Source organism: Scophthalmus maximus, chromosome 12, assembly GCF_022379125.1.
Source record: "Scophthalmus maximus strain ysfricsl-2021 chromosome 12, ASM2237912v1, whole genome shotgun sequence".
Lineage (NCBI taxonomy): Eukaryota > Metazoa > Chordata > Actinopteri > Pleuronectiformes > Scophthalmidae > Scophthalmus > Scophthalmus maximus.
Window position 1 is genome coordinate 19,159,957 of NC_061526.1, and position 25,223 is coordinate 19,185,179.

The 25,223-nt window shown below is 43.7% G+C and overlaps 1 protein-coding gene across 2 annotated transcripts in view; it reads left to right on the forward strand.

Moving 5' to 3' along the window:
* Nucleotides 1-25,223, forward strand: part of iqsec3a (IQ motif and Sec7 domain ArfGEF 3a) — a 74,464-nt gene that overhangs the window by 37,322 nt on the left and 11,919 nt on the right. For both annotated transcript variants that reach the window (XM_035604246.2, XM_047336505.1), the window contains exons 3-7: nt 1,168-2,044; nt 8,961-10,237; nt 16,944-17,105; nt 20,655-20,777; nt 24,434-24,600. In XM_035604246.2, coding sequence (XP_035460139.2) covers nt 1,168-2,044; nt 8,961-10,237; nt 16,944-17,105; nt 20,655-20,777; nt 24,434-24,600 — 2,606 coding nt within the window. The remainder of the gene's footprint in view (nt 1-1,167; nt 2,045-8,960; nt 10,238-16,943; nt 17,106-20,654; nt 20,778-24,433; nt 24,601-25,223) is intronic.

Genomic DNA, 25,223 nt, shown 5'->3' on the forward strand with positions numbered 1-25,223 from the left:
TGATTTTATGCTCAGTGACTCCAGTCTTGTCATCGTATCCAATAAGATGGAGGACAAAACTCCTATCCTAGTCTGGGCAATAACGTGCCAACCAGTAGTGTGAGGCTGCCTCGGATCTTTCAAGAAAATCTCTGTTCCCCCTGCAACACGTGCTGGCGAAACATAGCTGTTCATAGGTGTAAGAATGCAAGGCCGGAAACACGAGGGGGACGTGTCCTCATTAGTGAACATATGAGAAATCTCTGTCTTTCTGTCTGTATGTGGCTCGCATATCTCGAGAACCGTTGTTCTCATCAGCTTCACACTCGGCAAGTGTGTTTGGAATTTGGTGCCATGACAAAAATTGCAGTGAAAGTGGTTCACTGGAGACTGAAAATTGACCATAGGTGTGAATGGGAAAAGGACAACATGGCTAATGGTTTGCAATATGTGGCCAAACTAAAGAAAGACGTTGGCAGCAAAAAAGTCACAGAAAGTATGCTTGTAGGAACTATATATAATACATGAAGCGTTGCTTGTAATACGCGCAGACAGGTTTGCTCTAATTTGTCAACGCCACGTTCTAATGGGAGAAAAGAAAAAAGAACTGAAAGAGATAAAGACAGGTGGGACTAAAATGCTTCAACAAAGTCACCCGCCTCCCCCTCTGTGTTTCAGGCTGCACCTCTTGTTGTCACGACGACATAGAAAGCTGCCACCTCCTGCAACACTAACACGACTGTTCACTGAGCACATGTGGTCTCAAAGACAGAGACATTTGTATTAGTGCATGACTGTCCCCCATGTGTGTGTGTGTGTGTGTGTGAGTGCGCGCGCGTCACTGTGGGCTTGTCAACCTTCTTGTTTTTTCACATTTTTGTCTTCCGAAGATTTTGCTGAAATAAATAATGGCTTTTGATCTTCTTTTTTGTGTATGTCCTCGCTCTTGTTCACTGTGGCTCTGCTAGCTGCTCTGTGCTGTGCATTTTCCTGGTTTTCATCGTCTGTCAGCGTCTAGACAGACAAGAGAGGCAGACAGAACAGAGAAGGTAGACATGTGCCACTCGGCCCTTCACGCAGCAGAGTGAGAGATTATACACCACTAACCCAGGCAGCCTGGAGAAGAGGTCAGAGCTCACCACGGATGCAGCAGCAACCTCACTCTGCATTTTCTCCTCCTTTCTACAGCGATGACCTTCCTCCAGGATCGTCTATGGGGGAGGAAGGGAAGGGAGGAGAGGGGGAGCTGCAGAGTGAGGCCCAGTCACAGCTACAGCCAGAACCACAACCAGAACCGGAACCACAGACCCCGCAACCGCAACAAGAGACTCAGCCGCCACAACCACGGACTCAACCGCCACAGCCCCAGTATGAGCCACAGCCTCAACCGCCCCAGTATGAGCCACAGCCTCAACCGCCACAGCCCCAGTATGAGCCACAGCCTCAACCGCCCCAGTATGAGCCACAGCCTCAACCGCCACAGCCCCAGTATGAGCCACAGCCTCAACCGCCACAGCCCCAGTATGAGCCACAGCCTCAACCGCCACAGCCCCAGTATGAGCCACAGTCTCAACCGCCACAGCCACAGCCACAACCCCAGCCCCAGTCTGAGCCCCAACCACTGTCTCATCCTCAGCCCCAGCCAGAAAGCACACCTCAGCCCCAACCTGAACCTGAACCCAAACCCCGGCCTGCACCGGAGCCCGAGCCCCAGCCCCGGCCTCGAGTCGAGGCTCCGAGCGAGGAGGCCGCGCAGGACGCCCCCAAAGCCCCTTCGCCCTGCAGAGAGGAGCAGACGGCGGTGGAGCGAGAGAATCACCAGTCGGAGGACGTCGCGCAGGCAGAGGGAAAGCAAGAGGCAGAGGAGGCCGAGCGGCGTGAGGGAGAGGCAGCTCAGGAGGAAGAGGAGGAGGAGGAGGAAGGGGGAGGCGCTAAAGGAGGTGGGGCGGGGAGGAGAGCCAGCCTGCACCACACAGCCTTGCCCTTGAGGGTGCAGCGCAATGGGGCCGGCTCGCACTCCGCCACCTCCGACTATGAGCTCTCGCTTGACCTCAAAAATAAGCAGGTAGGGTTGTGTTGGGGGGTTGTGGGACGGGGCGGGGGTGGAGGAGGAGGGGCGAGAGGGCCGGTGTGTTCTCTGGAGGCTTGTGTGTATTGTGCGTCTTGTGGTCTGACATGTTTGTCACATTTCGACTTCTGTCTGAGGTGGAAGATGCTTGGTTTGGAGGAAACGCTGGTGTTTGATGAGATTTTTTTTCTTGGCTCTTTTTGACTACCCAAACTTTATCCAATTAATTTTCATCATCATCATCATCATCATCATAACCCATCATTTTCATTGCCATGTGATCATTCGGTCAACATCCTCACTTGGTTTCGTCTTTCACCAAATTTGGATTTTGAATGTGTGTGTTCTGAAACTTAACTTTATCACAGGTACTTTACCGCTGTGCTGTAATTTTCTGAGAACAGAGAATCTCATGTACATTAGGTTAAGGACTCTATTGTTTTGGCAATGATGCATTTACTTACACATACGCACTTTAGGATAATATGAACACAATGTACAAACAAATTTGTGTCTGCATGTCTTTTCTTTGCTGCTCTCTAATACTCACTGGACGGTGAAAAGCTTCCTTTTCCATGGAGAGAGAAAAAAACAACGCATGTGACTGTTAGCGCCACTTAAACTGACTATGTCTGAAACTGTATTTGTACACGTGTCTCCATGTTCTCATGTGTGTGTTCTTATCATGCTGTTCATTAGGGGCTCGGGAATCATCTACATTGCATTATCGTCTCCATTTCGAGAACCATCAGACATTTGCCATCCATTTTCCATATCCATCCATGTAACTGACATTCTCCAGTCCGTGGATCTTCGACCAGGTAAGGCAGCAGAGCTTGGGTCCAACTTGTGCCACGTCTAATGTGCCCCCCCCCCCCCCCCCCCCCCGGTAATTTTTTCTGGGACTGCAACTTGTTGATGTATATATATCATTTTATTTTTTACAACATTTGCATCACAAACATGAGGTTTGAGGCTTGAAAGTTGAGGTGCTGATTCCACCTCCTCACGTGTATGATTTCTCTGTTTTGTAATACTACATATTGATTATTTGGATTATGATTTGTTGTTCAGACAAAACAAGATGCCACCTTGATTTTCTGGAAGTCTGCAGTTTTTCCACTATCTTTCAACTATCTATTTAATACTCCAAATAGGTACTGTCATATTAATCAAGAATAGAAATAATAAGTAAATGAAGCTTTAAATGTACTATATGAACATCATGCAGGTATTTTATTTCATATGCATGGATCATTTGCATCAAACACAAAATGTGAAGCTAAATTTACTCAAAATGTACATTTGTTTAAAAGTCAGTGAAGGAGAAGAAGAAGTGCAGGATGAGAAGTTTTATGGTGGACGTTTCCTAGAATCCATCTACCTAGCAACAAACCGCTGACATTTATGTATTTGAGTGAGATTGTTGCTTTATTTCATCCTGTCAGATCCAGTTTCACTCAGGATTTACTTGACTTCCTCACTCATCACTTCCCTATTGGACACTCAAGGTTCTTTTAACCTCAGCTCCTTACATGTGTCTCCCTCTCACCTCCATTTAAACTCTTTTAATCTCACACCTGAAAGCCCCCCCCCCCCACCTCTTTCACCATCTCCCTGTCAACGATGCTGGAGATACGCAATCAGCTCGATTGATCTTCCTTCTGAACAGCTTGGGATGCAGGGTCTTGATGGATCTACAGATCAATGTCAGGGTGATTGGATCTACGGGGCGATACCCTGATTGGAGTACTTGAGCTTTAACTCACTTCAACGTGAGCGCTCGGGTTAAACTTAAACAATCGTTACATTTTAAATGAGGTTTTTAAATTTCGAATGCTGGTAAATCTTTACATCAACATTTCTCTCTTATGCCACGGGGCAATGTTGTACATTACATGAATATGTATTACTGTACGTGAGCATTCATGAGGAATCCACCGGCAGCAAGTGTTCTGCTTTCAGTGCTGCCCCCTTAACTGCAGTGTTCAACTGAATGCCTACACACAAAAGGCGAAGATGTTTTTCGGCTGTTGGCAAAAGTTATTTTGTCTCAAAACAACTGTGTGAAATTGGTCATGACACAGTCTTTGGGAAATAATAACAATATGATAATGCTTCTGCCCAAACTCTGCATTGTTAGATACTTATTATTCTAAATCATCAAACAAGCAATCAGAAGAAAACAAGCTGAGCACGATAATGTAGTGGATATTGCAACCACGACCCAACGACAATATCAGTGTGTGTTTTTCCCTGTTTATGTAACACGGACAACTGTGTTAAAAATGTGTTCTTCATCAGTTGCTCTGTAATTGCCACTAATCTCTGCTCGAGTAATTTAGATGCCTGGGAATCAGAAGGCATCCATCTCCTCGGCAGCAAAAAGTTATATCAGGCAGCTTTGATTTACTCATAATTGAAATACTGAAATGTGCTAGTGACATGCAAGAAATATGAAGAAAAAAAAAAGAGGTGTGGGGTAGGATTCAGATCTTCTCTCTTCAGGAGCTCGTCTTGAAACTGCTGATGCAAAAAAAGGAACGGATTCACAAATTGAATTCTTGACGTTGCTCCTGAGATCAGTAAAAATGAATAATTCTGATGAGACTGTAGCTTTTCAGTCAATACAACTCTATTTTTTTTATTAAATACATCTTTATTCTGCGTCAGAATTTGTCTTTAAATAACCACCGACCTGCTTCGGGTCACTGACTTTGGTCATGGATGTATCAGCTAAACGGATCTCCGATTGTCGTCCTCATTTTGTAATACAGTCAGCATTAGTTGTGTCCCAGTTTTGCTGTTATACAATCATCTCATTAATCATGCAGATGTTTCTGTGCTGTAAGAGAGCGTGCATGAGCATGAACGCTGATAATTGCAGCTTTTGCATCTTGCCCCTGATTTCTGCTGCATGTGAGATTTGCTGTTTTACAGTCTTTTCTTGCACATTTTAGGGGTGAAACCCGATGAATCAGTATTTTGATCCTGAGCTATTCATGGAACAGAGCACAAATGAATAGAGGGGATAGGAGTTAACCTCAGTAGGGCTGGTATTTAACTATTCAATGATGTCAGATAGGTACAAATAGCTAACAATTTGACTCAGTTAACTCCTATTTTGTCGTAATAGTTCATAAATACTCCATTATACCAAAGTTGATGAATACACTTATCTGCTCTCTCCTTCTCTCTGAGAGTTAGAGAAGAAGATTGACACCACTCTTCTCTCCGAGGCAGCTAGCAGCTAACTAGCTTAGCTTAAAGCAAACGCTAGAAACAGGGGGAAACAGCTAACCTCACTGTAAAAAAAAATCCTATAATTTTGAATCTGTTTTTTTGTACATACTGAACTAATAAGATAAAACATTATTGAATAGTAGAGTCTTGTTACTTCGGTGACAGAGACAAGCTAAGCTAAACTGGCCGTTGTACTTGTTCACGTTTTACTTTTTGACATTTTACTTGAACCTGAACTTGTATTTTAATAAAAATGCAGTTTCTTCAATGCCCCATACCTGCTGTGGCTAATGTAGCTCATAAATATAGAAAATACTTAATCACTGCAGTCTAAATTTAGAAAAGGACGTGAAACTACGAGCTTGACCTTGTAATTCATTTTACAAAAAAAGCCCAAGGTCACGAGTGAAATGGTGTGTCTGTCATGCAGCTTTAACGTTGCTAAACAGAACGCTAAAGGTAGACATGTAGTACTATGAGGTTAACTGCTCTGACAGAAGAGGAGAGAAATAAAAAGTTTTAGATTAGTTTTGAGACACATTTTCCCTTTGAAGAAGAAACATTTCCATAGAAAGACGCTTTTCCAAAGCCTGTGGGTATTTATACTTCGTATTTAATTTAGAAGGTCCCATATTTCAAGCAAAGATATCCCCCCCTCAGTAATTGATACTCAGCCAGACTTCCTGCAACTCAACAATATTTGAAACGTCTCCGCATTAGTACCTTAACATTTCTTTTTGACTTCAGGGTGTTCAGCCCTGACATTCAATATTTACATTTCAATTTCATCCTCTCTTATCTATTTTTTCTTCTCGGTATCTTGCGATTTCTACCTTTAATCTCAAGCCTCAAACCTCGGGTAAAATCTCTCACAACACACGTACATAGTTTTTCACATACTGTCTGAGAAACGCGTCATACCACTTTGCACCTGTTAGTTTTCCACCCCTCCACCTCTCATTCAAAGGGGAACATGGTGAGGTCAGTGTGGTGCTAATATGCCTGTCAAACTCGATTTAAAGACCCTGGTGGAACAGAGCAGTGCCATCGCCGTCTCTCTCGCAAACCACTGCGGGATAATCTCTCTCCATCAGCACCTAGTTAAGTGATCAGCTGTAGGACTGACAGTTGGATAATGTGGGGTGGTGTTCAGCATTGCAACTCTTGGTGCAGACTTGTGTCTCACCATCTATTCCTTTACTCTATCTTATCTTCTAGCACCCTGAGCCAATTGTTTTCTTGAGTCTCCAGTGCTCCGCCTATCCATCTTTTTGCAGCGTCTTTGTTCTTCCTTCATGTATAGATGCTACAAGTGTGCTGGTATCAGATTTTCATCCTAATATCTCAGTAAACAGCATTAATTGTGCTAATAGTCAAAGTTTAGGATACTTGATTGGAAAAAGGTTTAAGAGTGGAAGAACTCTACATTAACAAATGCATCAGCCAGAATCAGGATGTTAACATAGCAGCTGTGGCTACTTAGCCTCCGTCTAACTGATAGGCAGTTGCTCCTTTGTGGTCAATTAAAATGAAACTGCTAATAAACACAGAAGTGTGCTGTCTCCATAGCTCTTTCCGAAAATGTAAACAATGATTAATGGCGTTTCTAGAAGTTGCTGGCACCGGCAAATCTTTTGCTCCACCACAATCCTTGCTGGCCTGGCATCAACTCCAGTTTACTTTTCCATGCTTCTTTGCCACGTCCACCCAGCCCCTCACGGTGGGTGTAATTCCCCCTGAACAGCAAAGTGGAGCAGAGAAAGCAACGTGACCACAATGCTTTATTCATCATCCCCAATGGGTCTCACACAGAGGGCAAAACAAGCTCACCTGCCACATTTAATCAAACATCACCTCACCGACAGGCCTCTCTTAACTCCAAGGGCACCTCTGCAGTGGAACTCTTGGCCAAATTTGTTTTAATGAGGGACACCTTTCTGAGCAATGAGGTCAATCATATCAGCTTTTGTGACTTTAAAAAAACAGACCCAAGGTCTATTTTGGTGCAGTCAGGCTAACCTTGTCATTTCAAGAGTGAGCACAGTGCAGTCAGAGAACAATCCAGATTAAAAAGTGAAGTGAAGTCGCCACCAGCAGATCTCCCAACCAGGGTCCTGTTCAGGAACTACCTTAATATTCTCAGGACGTCTCACTTTGCTCGCAGTGGCTCTGCAGTGAAATGTAAATGTAGCAGATAAGATGGATTTTCAGTGTCATTCCACTTTTCTAAAGAGCTTTGTATGTGGTTCCCTTCCTCCAATGACAATCAGAGAGACTGCATCTTGTGGAAGAAACCACTTATCACAAATGGCATTACAGCCTATCAGTGCCTCTTTGCAGGAGGTGGCTGGGTGACTTTGTCCAAGACTAAGGGGAAAGATTAGTGTTTGAAAGTCACACTTTGATCCTCCATGGCCATAGGAATGATTCACTCAATTGCATTTGAATATACAGGAAGGATGTTTTACTTGGACCAAATTAATCATGTGTACAGTTCACCCCGATACAAAAGGCCAGCCCAAATCCTTAAATGACAACTTAGGGAGGGAAAGCAAGGATTTCTATTTCTTAGATTTAAATACCATGCTATTTTTAATTTGCATTTCCGCGCAGCATATTTAGAATATGTACGTTTTCTTCATGTTGGTTAAATGACAGAATGGGATACTGCTATCCTTTCAAAGCTCATACCTCCTCCACACTTGTGCCCTTGATAAAGTCAGAACAGAAACAGAATTATATTCATTGATTCAGCCTGAATGAAAAGGATTTCAGAGTGACTCAGGAAGATAAGCTCTTTCTGGGCACTTCCAAAGATACCCACACCCCGATTGTTCTGGGAAACTCAATGAGGTTTCATCTAGTGTTTGAGCTGCTGCCAGATGAGGATGGCTATATTACACCTCTATCTATTTCCCACAGCATTTGAGCAATTTTTCACAGGCAAGATTAATGGCTTGTTCAGTTTCAGACAATTTAAAGTTGCGAGGGAGGATCTCTCCATGGAATTCGCAGAGATTATGAGTTCTATTTGCTGAGGAAATGAAAAGTTTGTCCAAATGTCATGAGTTAGCCTTTACTGTGATCTCTCTTTCAAACTGTGGCATTGACCAGACTATATATAGTTCCAGTACACACATCACAAGAAAAGCTTTCGAAATACAATTACAGAGCCATCTGAGAATATTATTATTTGAGTTAAGTATACTTTAATATCTGAACTTTGTCTGCTCCTCCCAAACATTGGATTTCACAACCTCTTTCATTCTTGTGTAAACTGCATTTATTTTCTCTTTTCCACAACACTTATCCCATTCCTATTTACTGTCATTCATTCCACCTACACTGGTATTCAACTCATACATATTATTTTTTTCATGCACGACAGCGTTAGACAGGAAAATATTCATGTTGCAGGTTATTATGGGAGTCGCAAGCAAAGAGACCTCTGTGACTTTTGCAACGTTTTTCTTCTAAACCATAAATGTGTATCTTGTTTGTTCTGAAATGTCAGTATACCGCCAGAACTCTCAGATATGATTCAGTCCACATACTGTAGTAAATATTTTACAGTAATTGCAGAATACCTTTAAAGGTTTAGGTAAATTTCCTTGTAAATTCCACTAGTTCATTATTTTCCTTTTATGTCCATCTTTCCTGTATTTTCTAGATCGAAATGTTAGAGCACAAATACGGTGGACATCTCATCTCCCGCCGTGCTGCCTGCAAGATCCAGACTGCCTTCCGCCAGTACCAGCTCAGCAAGAACTTCGAGAAGATCCGCAATTCACTGCTGGAGAGCCGCCTTCCGCGACGTATCTCCCTGCGCAAGGTCCGTGTGCAGAACACGGAGGGTTTCTCTGCTGAACGGGCCCTGGCAGAAGGCTGCAACCTAGCAGGCATTCCCTTGGTGCGATCACCATCTCTGCCTACCACAGTTGGTGGCACCCTGACTGACCTTGAAGACTCCTTCACTGAACAGGTCCAGTCCCTGGCAAAGTCCATAGACGATGCACTCAGCAACTGGAGCCTAAAGACGATGTGTTCACTGCAAGAAGGTGGCACTTATCAGTTCACAGCCGACTCCTTCAATAGAGCAGCAGCAGCAGCAGCTGCCGCAGGAGGAGGAGTTGGGGGAGAAGGATGTGGTGTGGGAGAGTCAGCAATTCATCAAGGCACTGTGGACCCAAGTGACCTGTCGAGAAGCGCAAGCAAGCTGCTTATGGCATTTCGAGATGTGACGGTTAAGATCGACAGCCAGAACTTCAGTGTTTCATCTTCAGTCATGGAATCGTCCTCTTCTGTCACACTTGGCAGCTGCGTCCAACAAGATGGAGCCTTCACCACGACTACTTCCACAACAACAAACTCCACACCAGTCTCTGGCCCCCCACAAGAACACCTTCCTCCACCTGCAGAAATCCCAGCTGAACCTTTAGATCTCCCTCCACCCCCCCAAGAACCCCCGTCACCCCCAGAATCAGAGATAGACTTAGACGAGCAGGATGTTGAATTCCCTGCTCCTCCCCCAAGTGAAGAAGAGCTAGGGGAGGAGGAGCAACCTCCCCTCACCCCTCTCGAAAAGATGGCTGCCTCTCAAAGCGCAGAGAACATTGTGGTGGTGGCCCCACCACCCATAGAACCCCCTAAAGCCCCTCCACCACAGGAGGCAGTACCATTGGGGAGCTCTCCTGTGGTAGAGCCTCTAGGGGTCAAGAGATGTGGTTCTGAGATGGCAGATAACAGCTCAGAGCAGATGAGCAGCAGCAGCGCATCCACAGAGGCACGCTCCACATCTGAGGCCTCATCCAAGGAGGCACTGCAGGCAATGATCCTCAGCCTGCCACGCTACCACTGTGAGAACCCTGCCAGCTGTAAATCACCCACGTTGTCCACTGACGTCATGCGAAAACGCCTCTACCGCATCGGCCTCAACCTCTTCAATGTGTGAGTAGACACGGCATTTTTCATTACTTTATGTTTGGACAGTTCTGATTGAATTTTAAATCAGTTTTCATTTCAGCATTACCCTAAAAGCATTAGAGGTGCTGGTGTAGTTTGCTAAGATGGGTCCAGTAATTCCATTGTTCTACTTGTAAGATTTAAATTTCATTAAAATTTTATGGAAGAAGATTAACAGAAAATGTATATATTAACAAGAAAAAAATACTGTTTTACTGATTTATGACATAGTGGGTACGGTGTACTCAGAGTTTGACAGCGCCCACTGGACTCAAAAGAGCAAATAAAAGCACTTTCCTCACACATCCCCGTTGTGCCAAAAGAACAAACAGAATGAAGCCCAAGTCCCTATCTGTAGATCTAAGTTGTCTCCTTTTTTCTCAGAAAGACAAATCGGCACAAAGGCTAAACGAGGATGAATTGTTGAGATAGGGCAGAGTGTGGAGATTGATTTTTAAGAGGAAAGGAATAAGAGGAAGGCAACGCGAGTACCTGGCTGAGATGCAAAAGAGATTTAAGAGGCTGAAAGCTACATGTGCTACGCTAAAAGTCAGCATTCTCAGCTGCTAATAATCTGGAAATAAACAGCATTGGTTTTTTCTATTGCAGTGTAGGGTTACTTATTCCTGGCACTGTAAGCATGTCAAAAAAATATGATTTCAAACTTGAGAGATTCCATTCTCATGAAGACTGTCAGGTGTGTTTGGCAAATGAAACTGAGGAAACTTGCAATTTACTGCACAAAGGATCTGCTGGTCTTGGTGCCTGGAACCATAGGTCACCTTCAGAGTTCTTATAGAGTTCATGCCTTATCAGCCGTCGGAGCTGTTTTAGCGGCACACAAAGGATTAACAGTATATTACGTCATAATGGCCATAATATTTTGGCTCATCGGTGCACTACAAAATCCAAAGCTTGACATGTAGTTACAGTGTCTAAGCTTGAGGCAAACACTAGTCAGAACTTGATTATACAGGGTGACATTCACTATTGTCTGCTCCAAGTGTGTCTTTAATGTCAAGTTCTTTATGTTAAACAGTAACTCTTGTATTGCCCTCACTGCCCTCCTCCTCTGGGCTTCATGGATACGTTAGTCAGCAGAGGAAAAACATGCTTCTTCCTTTGTTTATATTTGATGTTTGCAGCTTTTCAGCCATTGTGTATTCAGTTCCCCTCGCTGCCTAGTGAAGAGTGACAAAGTCAAAACCAGATAAAAACCTCCCAAGACACACTCAAGACGGATGCATGGTGGTTACATGAGGCAAGAGGCAAGAAAAAGTGTCACCATGGTGACAGCGGTGAATGAGGCCAGTTGATGTTTTTGAGACAAAAATTGAATCCTGGAGATGTTTTTCAGTTTTGCTGTAGAAATGTTGGGGAGTTATGACCTGCAGTGTGTTCGTCGTTGAAATAATCAATTATGCATTCAGAGAATAACTTAAAAAGTCTTCCTCACATATCTTACATGATTCACAAAATACCCAAAAGCAGTTGTTCTGTATTTTTCATTCTCTTTTTTTTTATTTTACACAAAGATATTTGCCCTTTAAATATTTTAATTGCACAGACGATTTCCATCCATTCTGATTACAGAGTTTTAACCTAAACAAACTAACAAACTTTATATGATGCATATTTGTCAAACTAAATATATTTTGAGTGTATGCCTGTAATCAAATAAGCCCTGGGATTGTGCAGCCAATGCGAAACATGGGAGGAATTAATAAATAGAGAGATTTGCCATATGCTCTATTAGCTTTTCACCCAGAACATACCCTCAAGGACATAAACACCCCCACATATTTAAATAAATAGAACTAGACTCACCGAGATATATTACAACTTGAGCTCAACCACTGCTGGACTAGCTGGGTTACAATTTGTAGGAATACTTGAGGGGTAAATCTTAAAAAATAATGGCAATGATCCAGAAGCTCTTAAAAATCTCATTAGTCATCCTGCTGCGAGTCGTGAATGTAATTAAAAGTTCCTTCAGCGCTGTGTGAAACTGGCACCTTGGGAAGTGGGATGAAAAATATGCTCACATTTCAATCCAAGTTATTTATTTTTTTTGGTCCCTGCCACATTAACCATTTGGGTGAAAGCGCCCCTTGCTCTCCACAATATGCTGAGTGCTAAACCACTTCAAGATTTTGTCATGATATCGCTCCAATTAAGACATTTTGCACAAATTCGGAAGACTGGAGTTCATAAAACACGAATTATCTTTTTGCTCACTGCCAAGCTCTGCAGCGCCATAAAAGTGCACAATAGAGCCGATTAACTTTGACTCAATGCTGGAGCGTGACACTGAAAACAAGGGAAGCAGGAACAAGCTGTACGGATAGTGGAGGGAAGATGCAGACGGAACGATCACAATGGGAATTGTACAAACCCTAGATCTATAAAAAAAAGAGTTGACAAAATGTCACATAAATCTGAGTAGGGTTAATGCTGATGGTATTTCATTTTTTAATGGGCATTGAGGTCCAAGTCCAAATAGTCATGACAAGGCCATGACACTGGAATACAAAATGTATGTTGGATTAGATAGATTTTTTACATTTCAAGCCTTTTGTTTTTAATTTGAACCAATAAATGATTTGTTGCAATTATCCAACTTGTCTTTCGAAATTCACAAGATGCAATGAGTCTTTTCAGCATTGTCTTTGTTTCTTTAATTGATAATAGGGTAACATGTCCTGTGTTTGCATTGTTATTCTAATACTCTGTTCGCCTGCAAGGCAACAGCAATATAGATTTATGAGCTTTATCTCCCATTGTGTTCATCTGCAGATTTTTCCTTCAGCATGCACAGTTAATGTTCAGTACACTGTGGCGGTACAGTAATTGCAAATACCATTGGGCATTGCCATTTTTTGTGAGTGGCAGAAAACAAATTGGATACCGGTTTGTTCAGATTATTATTATTATTTTTTTTTTTACATCTCTTAAGAGAGGGAGTGAGGACTGCCCACATTTGTAATGACTGTTTAATGGAGAATTACAAGTTTTGATAATACGGTTCTGCTACTTTTTGGGGACTTTTTAAAAATAAACTGACAGGTTTAATTGCCCCTGTTTTGTCTGTTTGCAATCCGCTCTTCCCATTCCCCTGATCAAACACCTTGAAAGATAAGCTGACTTTTATTAAATTGGCTGTGAGGGAAGAGGTGGGAGAGGTAGGAAGAAGAACGATGTGCAAAAAAAATTAGAGTGAGAGAAAGAGAAGGAGAGAGAGAAGGGGGGGGGGGGGGGGGCAATCGAGCTTGAGGCTTATTAGTTCCACCAGTTCATATCCTCCTTCTAATACCTGCGCTGCTGTATCCTTTGCATCTTAAATAGGGCTGTTTGCTTTGGGCTAAAACTTGGGTATTGCTTGATCATGCAGACAAAAAAAGCTCACACACTGTTAGGTGTGTGTGTGTGTGTGTGTGTGTGTGTGTGTGTGTGTGTGTGTGTGTGTGTGTTTTTTTCTTGCAGCAGGTGGTCTATGCACCACCTTAGCAGGAGGTGAGGGAGAAAATAAATCAAAGAGAGGAAAATTCAGAAGTGTGTGTGTGTGTGTGTGTGTGTGAGTGCGCACAAGAATAGAAAGGTAGAACAGCGAGTGCAAAAGCAAGAGAGGAACTGAAAGAGACACAGAAAGGTAAAGGGCGTGGGGGCCAGAGGTTGAGAGAGAGACCACATGATAAAAGTTTCCACCTTGAGTGTGTCTGGAATGACAATGACTCCGTTATGTGGGTTTTCACACAAGGGAGCTGGTACCAAAACTTCTACAGGGGAACGGGCAAAGAGAGAGTGGAGGATGTGAGGAGGTGAGACATTAATGACAGATCCCTGAGTCGAGTTTGAAGACCATATTTTCACTCTCTCACATTCTGGCGCACTGATGAAACATCAGAGCAGCTCATCGTGGATCAGCCCCCCCCATCATGCATGAGAATGGAGCTCTGGTGATGGTGTTCGTGATAAGAGAGAGGGACATCTGGATACATACAGTGTGTCAAGGACGGCTAATTAACACAGTACATCAACAAAGCCTGCTGAGCTCCTCAAGAGGGATAACCTGCCGTCAGGGGAAGAGAAATCTATGGACAAAAAAAACTCACACGTGTTTGTTTGTCCCGACACAAACCTTCTCTGTATTAGCATTCAGCCCTCAGTGCCGAATGACCCGGTCCATAATTACAAACGGCAAAAAATCCAGATGGTAAACAGAGGAAGCATTTCTAATCTCTCACAGAGCCCGGCACCCTTTTTTTATCCTTATCTGTCATTGTTCTTTAAAGGATAAGGATGGCAACATTGTAAATCTTTTCAAATTAAGAACCAGTTCCTTTGCCCCCCCCCCCCCCCCCCAAAAAAAAAGATATGCACCGGGGATTTTCCTCCTGTCTTGACTGCGTCTGACAATCTGCTGCTGCATCAATCATGTGTAAATGGGAAACTCCGGAAAATGCCCGGATGCAATTTTGCAGAAATGTGAGTTCATGTCTGAAAACATCTTACGGGGCATGTTCCTTTATAATGGTGAACATGAAAATACTGTAATCCTTACTTGCAGCCTCTCGACAGCCCAAATAATAAATAAAACAATGAAGTAACAGTTGGAATAGTTGGTGTGGTAATGGAAAAAATGGCAAAGTAGCCTAGAGCAATGGGTTAAAAGTTGAAAAAATTGGTCAAAGATAATGGATACATGGTTGAAATAGATCAGAGGTGGATCTGCTGAAGGGGTTTATTTGACAGGGATCTGGATATATGTCTGGAAAGACAATAAGGTTGGGAATGACCGCTCTTAAGAAATGCCAATATAAAGAAAGGAGCCACAGCAGCCATATCGCTAAATTCTCCTCTCAGTTGCCGTCTCAGCAAAAGCTCTTGATGGACAAGAGCGACGCCCTGCAGCAGCGAGTCCACATCGGTGTAATGACTCTGGGTTTTTGGAGCGTTAACAGTTACACCACACAATCGTGTTTTTCCTCTCAGAAAACTACCCCTCCCCCCCCCCATCAATCTATCACTGGTTAGTAATGTAAACGGAAAGAAATGTGTGCGTTCTGGAGAAATGGGCAACATGCAGTGCTGACAGTCGGGCTCTTGTAAGGGCCATAAAACACCGTTCACAGACACGGACGCTGTACAAATCTGTCCATTACCAGTAAAATAGAGGGCGGATAAAAGCAAATGTCAAGGTGAGCGAAGGACGTATTTATGTCCAATATGGAGCAACAACAAAAAAAAAATGGATGTGGGTGCAATAAGGAGGCAAGAAATGTGTGTACGGGGGAATTATAGTAATGCAGGTGACAGTCAAATGGCAAAACATCTTGATAGTGCACATACAGTATAACTTCTAGTGAAATGGGGCTGCAGTGGGATGAAGGTCAAAGGTGGGATGCGATCTCCGCATCATACTGTAAATATGCATCAGTACTTCCACCTTTGCTCCCTGAGGAATGACGGCCATTATGGGCGCGATAACAAAAAGGCCCAGGTCATGGAAAGTGTAAACAGGGTCATTTCGCAACCACCCGTGTTCACGATAGTCTGATAAGGAGAGTGTCGCTCTGCGGCCACGCATCTAGATCTATCGATCCGTATCATCGCCTCCCTCTGCGTTTCCATTTTCACTCCTCCGTCCACACTTCTCATTACGGATAATAATCGCCATCTGTTTTTGACAGATGCTATCAGGCAGCCCGGCCCGTGCTCGTCGTCCTGCCTCTCCGTCCTCACACTCCCATTCACACACATCTGCTCTGTCTGGTCCTCGTCCAGCCTCCTGCTTCGCCTTTGTCCCACCCTCGCCTTGTTAACCCATTAGCTCTGGTACACACACACACACACACATGTACACACACACTTAGCTCTGTTACATAGAGTTTGTGGTTTAAACAATGAGGGACAGCTGTGGCCTTAATGCAGCGGCCTCCCTGGAGCAACCATCCCCTGTGTCTAATAGGTTTATAAATAGTTATGATATTACTCCCTTGTTCATACATAAGTAACTTCTTCTGCCAGGCCGTCAGCTGAACACTACCGTCCCATGGGCAGTGAGGTGCTTTTTCAAAACAGTGATTCATGGAAATCAATGATCTGTTGTAACCATTTTCTGAAGGCACGAGAGCATGGAAATAAACCCAGGAAGAGAGAAATTCATATTTCTCCTTGCAGAAACCTACATTACTGACAGTTCCAAAACAATATCTCATATTTTACAGTCCTCGGGCAGCGGCTGGTGTCTGTTCATTTTGATGCACTGGTCAAATCCACTGGAGAGACTTGTCACAGGTACCTTCATCTTAGACCTTGTCCCAGTCCAGCGAAGGCTTGAGCTCAACGTCTGTGCATACAAGCAGGGTTTCAGAGCTGCATCCCCCAATCGGCCATTAGGATTCTGGCAGAATCCTCTGAATTAAGTGTCAAGCTGTTTAGCCGTCATTAATGAATGTTGTAATTGGGCATGGGAATGAATACAAATGAGGCTCCGCAGTGTGTCTTTTATCACTATTGGCAGGCTCCACTCACACTGCGCAGGTATGCAGCGTCCCACCTTATTTTCAGATCATTCCATCGTAACCTTAAGCATGAACGAGTCATTTCAATACACAGGGCAACTCATCCGTAACGGCTGGGTCACTGACCTTTTCATTCATTTTCTCTCTCTCTTCCTCATTCGTCCCAGAAACCCTGACAAAGGCCTTCAGTTCCTGATCTCACGAGGCTTCATCCCAGACACGCCCATCGGCGTGGCGCACTTCCTGCTCCAGAGGAAGGGCCTGAGTCGACAGATGATTGGAGAATTCCTCGGAAACAGCAAGAAGCCCTTCAACAGAGACGTACTGGAGTGAGTAGCGAACATTGTCGCCCGAAACAGTTTGAAGATACTGTGATTCTGCTTCTTTTAGTTTTTTTTACAGTCATTTATATTCCATTCTATTTTTCCCCGTAAACAAACAAATTCACTCTCATCTCATCTATATAGGTTGACAGAATTATTGAAGGAGCAAAGAAGATGATAAGACGAAAATATATATAAAAAAAACCTTCCCTGCCTGTTTTTGATTCTCTGCTTCCTTCATCATATTAATACAAAAGCCACAGATGCCATTGGGTTGACAATATTTCATCAGACGAGAAGTTAAGATTACTGTTTTTTCCCTCTGGTTCCTGTTCGTGCAGTCTTGTCAACACAATAACTCAAGAACGTAACAATCCCAAACAAAATTACGCAATTATAAGCTGCATTCAATTTGCATTAATAACACAGATATCACATACACAATAATGCAGTAAAACCAAGCAGATTTGTGTTCATTATTATATATTTGTTAATAACAATAAGTCCTCCTGTGGGAACAAGTAAGTGGGGGCAAGTGTAAAAACAGATCGTTCATAATAATATTGTAAAACACACGTATAGAAATGAGCATGAATAAACACTGAAAAATATATATTTATCTTCGTACAACTACTTTATATATTTTTGGTACATTTTAGAATTATTATAAGCCATTTATAAAATGCGTGTATACTGCTCATGGTGCTAAATAATTGGCTAAAGTGTTACCCATTGCATCGGATAAATTCTTAGCAACTGAAATCTTTTTCCTTTTTTTTAAAGAAGCATTAATTTTTTCTCTCTCCCTACAACAGAATAAAAATAAAGCGACAGATATAAAAACAGATGAACCCAGGGGGCTTAGAGAACAAGGACAGATGCCACCGTCTAGAATTAGTCATCAAACAAATGTGTGTATAACACACACACACACACACACACACACACACACACACGCACGCACACGCACACACACACGCACACACACACACACACGCACACACACACACGCACACACACGCGCACGCACATGACTCACTTCACCCTGTAATTTTCCGTCGAGGTCATTACCCTGATTGCGTTTAATTTGCTTTGAAATTACAATGGTCCTCTCCGCACATCTCGCTCTACAGTTATTTCCATCTTTTGTAAGAAAAAAGAGCAGTAATAGTCTTTTTTTTAAATTATTCTATTACGTCCTCCTATTCACTAGTTACCTCTAAATTTGCATACGAACCAGAGGAAATCCCGCAGAACTTCAGGTTATCAAGCAAAGAACACACTTTTAGTCTTTGCACGGTCAGACGAACAGCACACAGCACTCGGCCACGTTGTTCCCTTCCGGGTCGCCCCTCATCTAATATCCACATCCTCTCGAATGGACGCCGTCATAATTCGGAGTACTTGTTTATAACAGTGTTATGCTTTTAGGGCTTCAAACTGCAATTCGCAGCACAGATATTCCCTCCGCGCAGCTTCCCATTGGGATAAATGTATGTCGTCCTTATTTTTTCCGCACGGCAGCACTCACAGGGGAAGTGACGTTGAAGGGCGGCATGATGGGAGAGTGTAAAGTGCGTGTGAAAGCATTTTCGATAAAGTGTGTAGTCACAGGAGAGTGAGTGAGGGGTGTCAGCCTCATGTGAAAATCACTCGTGGTTATGTACTTGGGCTTAAATGCATTTGTGTGTGTGTGTGTGTGTGTGTGTGTGTGTGTGTGTGTGTGTGTGTGTGTGTGTGTGTGTGTGTGTGTGTGTGTGTGTGTGTGTGTAAAGGACGGGTGCGATTGCATGTCAGTGTAGTCGTCAGTCTCCCGTAATCCCGAATCTTCCTCCTTTCCTTATGAAGCCAACGGTGCTTTAAGTCAACTAAGCCAAACTGTGATGATGGATTTGGGCTGCAAGAAGTGTGGCACCCGGAGGACTCGTTCACCGGTAGTATAGTTTACTTGTTTAGCAGGAAAAAGGAGATCTGTGTTCGGCCTGGCATCTACTCAAGCCTTGCGATGCAAACATTCCAGATCAACAAGGTGTACACGTGATAACAGTATACGTATGTTTACTGTATGTTGCACGTGTGCAATTAGGGAGAGAGAGGGGGGGGAAAGGGGGCGTTGGTGTACCTGGGCTAGAGAGCATCTCACCTGACGCAACATTAACAAGGAGCGACAGATGGAGGAGAAGGGAGAGAGGGGCGGTGGAGGGGACGAGTGAGTCATGGAAAGGGCGATCGGAGACGCTCCATGGAGAGCACGAGTAGAAGCAACTACTGTACTGATAGGCGATGTAAGTAACAGCAGCGTGGAAATACACGTAGCTTTGTCAATGTCTACATTACATGACATTCATTTAGCACTGAGATGCTTTTGTCCAAAGCGACTCACAATAAGTGCATTCAACCATGAAGATATTACCCAAAAAGTAATAATACTTTTTTTTTCTCAGCCATCTTTGTGCTGGAGCAGCATGTGTCACAGTCACGTACTCACCTCATTCACTCGCTTTGTTCACAGTAATCCATCTTAATGTGCAGTAGTGTGTGTGTGTGTGTGTGTGTGTGTGTGTGTGTGTGTGTGTGTGTGTGTGTGTGTGTGTGTGTGTGTGTGTGTGTGTGTGTGTGTGTGTGTGTGTGTGTGTGTGTGTGTGTGGCACAAACCGAAACTACAGTGGGTGGTTGTAGTCGACGTGATAAAAACACAAGGACTGTAGTATAATTTCAATAATACACAATGAAGGGTTTGCTTCGCAGTAGGAGCTGTGTCAGTAATCGCAGTATTAGATATAGTAATAGTGGCTGTAGTAAAATAGTAGTACAGATAGGACAAAACTGGAGAAATTGTAGCTTTGGTAGAAGTAGAAGTAGAAGTAGTAGTAGTAGTAATAGTAGTAATGGTAGCAGCAGCAGTGTAGTATTAGGACTAGTCTTTGTAAATTTAATTCATACAGGGCTTGTAAGAGTAGAAATCGAAGAATTGACAGTGGTAGTAATCATTTACTATTCCTAATACTTTAAAGCTGTTGAGATCAAGAGCATCATCTTTCTCGTGTAAAAAAAAAAAAGACTTTAATTTCATTGTTCGATTATCATAAATTATCATTGCACTTTGTGTCTGTAAAGCAAACCTCACAAGAAAGTGAGAGACTCCCAACTTGTTTCCAAAGTCACCTTTCACTTCAAAAGCTAATCTCACCTCCAAATTGCCCACATTCACACCCCCCCCCCCCCCCCCCCCCCCCGAACTCACCGGCCGGGATATTTCGCTTCTTTTAATTAAAGTCATTAGGCCGGGGGACGTCAGGTAATGGGAGGATTTTATGCCCAGAGGAATCGCACGTGTGGTCAGGTGTGCACATCTCGGCGGCCGCGGCGCAGAAGCAGATAGCCGGTCTTCTCCCCGGTGTCCGTGCGTGGCTAATACCTGCAGTGAGCAGAGTCCAGTGGCCTTTAATCTGGGGTTTTCATCCTCAGGTTCATCCCACCACAACGCAGCCCCAGTTTGATATGATGCAATTAATGTATTCCATATCTCTTCCCTTCCGCTCTGTGCTTCAACAGCTGTGTGGTGGATGAGATGGACTTCTCCGGCATGGAGCTGGACGAGGCGCTGAGGAAGTTTCAGGCCCACATCCGTGTCCAGGGAGAAGCCCAGAAGGTGGAACGTCTTATCGAGGCCTTCAGGTAATTGGAAAAAGCGGCATTTGCTGCCAGAGTCTGGGTTTATCTTGCAGTCGTCTCACTTGTATTACGAGAGGAGCACTTTCTAAAAGAATTTCAAAAACTTACTTTAGGTATGATTTTTATTGAACGAGTGTAGGGAATGGATCACAGGATGCAACCCCACCTTGGTTCCAAGGTCAATTAAAGGAATTTCAAACATTAGTATATGGGTCATCAAACGAGGACATCCGCATAGATTTCCCCAGGTCAAAGCAGATGTAAATAATGTCATGTTCATGTATTTCCTGCTGTAAAGAAACTCTGGGTGTGTTGATATTTGAGTCGGTGAAATGAAATACTGTCACTCAAACAACTACCTCGGGGACAAACTCGCCTTGCGGTGCTTTCAGATGCAATTCCCGTTTTCTGGATCGCAAAATCAAGTTTGGGGAGATGCGGGTGTCTGAGTTTGTGATATTTGAAAAAATAAAAATCAGGCACGATAGAAAGAGGGAAGGAAGGAGGAAATATGAAAAGACTACACAAACACAACACAAACTACACAATTTCGCAGGAGTAATGAAAAAGTAGGGAAGAAGCTGAGTCACGCTGTCTTAGCACTCTTCTCTCGCGTCTGCTTGGCTGCAATTACACGTGGCCAATAAAGCACCGCTGTCTGAAAAGCCCAAAACAGTGTAATTTCTGGCAACGATTTGCGAGAGCGAGACAAAGAACAGCCGCGTGTCAACGCTCACGGTTTGCCGTAGCTCCCGTCTGAGTAACAACCACCTGTCACGGATGCCGAGGTGCCCAATGAGGTGGCCAAAAAACATGGTGGCACTGTCATGTAGGCAGTGGGCCGAAAGGTTTGGCACCGGTAATGTTTGGACATCAGGCCGCGCCTGTGTGTTATTGGGAGCAATTGGAGGGGGAGGGGAAAGGGGAAGGAAAGAAAGGAAGGAAGGAGGGAAGGGGAGAAAAAAGAAAGGGTGGATGGTTTATAAATAACTAGCATTGCATAACCGCCACTGCCTCTCTGTGCCTGCCTCCTCTGCTCCTGGGCTTTGATATGTCTCCAAAGGCGCGCGCACACACACACACTCACACACACGCACGCACGCGCAAACGCAGAAAGAGAGAAATCTCCAAAGTAAGCGAAGAGGATTTGAAGCAGCAGTAAAAAAAAAAAAAAAAAAAAAGAGCGAGGGGGTAAAAAGTGAAAAGCAGCGAGCGGCCTCAGTATCTGCTGCGTCAGTGTGCTAATGAATGAGTAAAAATATGAGCCAGCTCCCAACGCTGCGGATGCATGTCGTGTGTACGTTTTCATCTCTGAATCACAGTGTAGTGAGCACATATCCATATTTACTCATCCTGCACCTTCAGTCACACATATTCGCCCCACACGTTGTAGCCATTACAGATAAAGGTCGCGCAGCTTGTCCTCTTGCACCTGAATGCACCCTCGGGGAGCTCATACAGGACTTTGTGACGTACGACACCATCTGTAACAAAAGCCAAATCCAGCATCATGTGCCATTTTACCCTCATGGGGTTTGTGGTGGGGGGTTTTTGTTAATCATAGAAAGCAGCATAAACGCTTTTTCACCGCACGCTGCAGCAGTAGGATTCACGGACGAGGGTATAATTACAGGCGGCTGCCGCATCCCGCTTTTCATACACCGAGATGTGAATGAGCATCTGTGTGCAGCCCCGTGATTATTATTCTAAAACAAATACTACACGAGGGGTGCCGCAAACACACAAGGAATATGAATCTGAGTCCCTTTATTTATAAACATTATATCACAAAGTAAATAATAAATCAGGATTAAATCATTGTTTCCATGAGACTGGAGACCAACTCTATGAAGTCCTTGATTGAGATCTGATCATTTTCAATAGATATTTAAATATGTTACATGAAAAATAATGGACGTTTTTATCAATCCATAATTTCCAATGTCATCCATGAACCTTTACATTTGGTATATAATCTTTATTGATAATAATGACACCACCAAATGCGTATACAGCCCAGACTACCTCTACCAAGAAGCTGAGATGCATCATCCTAGAAAAAATATATCCTCAACTCATTTTTATTTTGCTTGTGTGAGAACATTAATAGGTGAAAGCAACTTAGACGAGCGTTTAACATTTTCAATTGTCAACTTAAAACCTTGCACATCTGGATTTCAGCGGTTGGGCTGCAGGACGACACAGTTTAGTGTTTTTTAGTGAATGAATCAAACTAAAAATATAAAGATTTTAAAAAAGAGAAATCAGATCATTGTGAAGACATGTAAAAAAAACAGTATATACAGTATATAAAAATATATGTGTGCGTGAGCAGGTGTGAACCTACTGCATGCATACAAATATGTGTGTGTCTCTTTGCCCCCGTTCACCAGAGACATTAGATTCCAATCATGCAGCCCAGTGGGTCTGCAAAACGGTGCTGCAGCCCCGATGTGGAAGTGACTGATTAAAGTAACGATTACACTGTACACGCCAATACGGAGCCCACGGGGTGTACACACACACACACACACACACACACACACACACACACACACACACACACACACACACACACACACACACACACACACACACACACACACACACACACACACACACACACACACACACACACACACACACACACACACACACACACACACACACACACACACACACACACACCCACACCCACCCGATTAGATGTAGATGGTGAACTATCCTTCCCCTAACCAGGAAGTATTTGTGATGAAAACAATTTCTCTCTCCTCAGAGCACTTAAACATATGCAAACATCCAATATAGGCATCTACAAATCTGTCAGATTCATCATGGCTTCCAAAACGACCCAAACACGCATTTTTTGGCCTCCGTCACGTTCCGTCGGGAGGAAGTAGTACCGACGTAAGGGATTTCAAATGTCATATTTCTTCTCTTTCCCGGCACAGTAACTACCTGCGTAAATTGAGCAAACTGGCCCATAAATGTTGGGGAATGTTTAATTATGGCGAAGCACTCTGTGGACTTTAGTCAGCGATTGGGAGGTGTCAGCAAATAAAACAACAAGAGGGGTGAAACTTGATTATTTTATCATCGCATAAACAAAGCAATCACAGAAGATACTCGCTCCTCTTTGGTTGCTTTTTTTTGGCGCCCACACTCCCTTGATTTCCTGTGTAACGCGAGATCCGTGAAGGCGTCCTGTCCGGCGGGACACGTGTGTTTACACAGAGAGACAGTGTTTCAGGCAGAGCACCTGCTGTGGGCCGGCTAACTGCTTCCATTGAAGCCGCGAGCAAAATTAAAGCCATAACTCTCATTTTGTTTCGCGGCAATCTCATGCCCGGCTCGCGTCGAGGCATGTTTCACGAGCATGTTGTTCGTCGGAGGATAACAAATCATCGGCATCTTGTCTTCCATCTGTTATCCCTTCCCATCTTTCCTCTCCTTCCTGTCCCTTGTATTTTACTAATTCATCTCTCTCTCTTTACGTATCAACTATTCCGTCCCTCCCCCCCCCTTTGTCGTCCCTCCATGTCCTGACACACATCTATTACTTCTTGAATTCGTCCCTCGCCTTTCCACCTTCTTTGCCCTCCAACTGTATTCCTTTCTCCTAATGCACACTTTTCGTTTCTTCCCCTTTAATCCAACAGCCAGCGCTACTGCATGTGCAACCCCGACGTGGTGCAGCAGTTTCACAACCCAGACACCATCTTCATCCTGGCCTTCGCCATCATTCTACTCAACACCGACATGTACAGCCCCAACATCAAGCCCGACCGCAAGATGCTTTTGGAGGACTTCATACGCAACCTGCGAGGTAATGGACACAGCATTTCATCTCTGTGTGTGCGTGTGTGTGTTTGTGTGTTTGTGCAGACTTTAAGTTGGAGTGGCAGTAATTAGTCGATGTCTGCGGCTCAAGCAGGAAGGTGAGTCTTTCAGGAGCGTTTGTGCACGTGTCGTCGCCGGAGAGGAGTCAAAGTGACGTGTGAGCCGAGAGGTTCACTGGTTAAGTAGGTTGTGGAGCTAATAATACCAAGAAGACGCACAAAGGGAAACTGACTTTGTCATTTAAACTTATATAAAACTGCCACCGGAGCTGTTTCAGACATGAACTTCAGAAAATGTTTGTAGGAGATTTGGATGGATTCGATGGAGCAGCAGGAGACAATACAGTCACAGGCAGGAAGAAGATTTAAAAGACTAAAAGACTTCAGAAACATCCCATGATTATAGTTTATGTCCTCAATTTGTTTAGTTAAAGTATGTCATGAGATTCCAGCAAGCAAGACTGATGTTTGAAAGAGGTCTTTTGCAAATTAGAGAAACATTTTGAGAATATCTTCCGATAGTTTTGCTAGACGAGATGATGAAGGATTCCTCTCCCTCCTGTGGCATTATGTGTCCAACAGAGTTTACATCTGTATTCAATCGAACCTC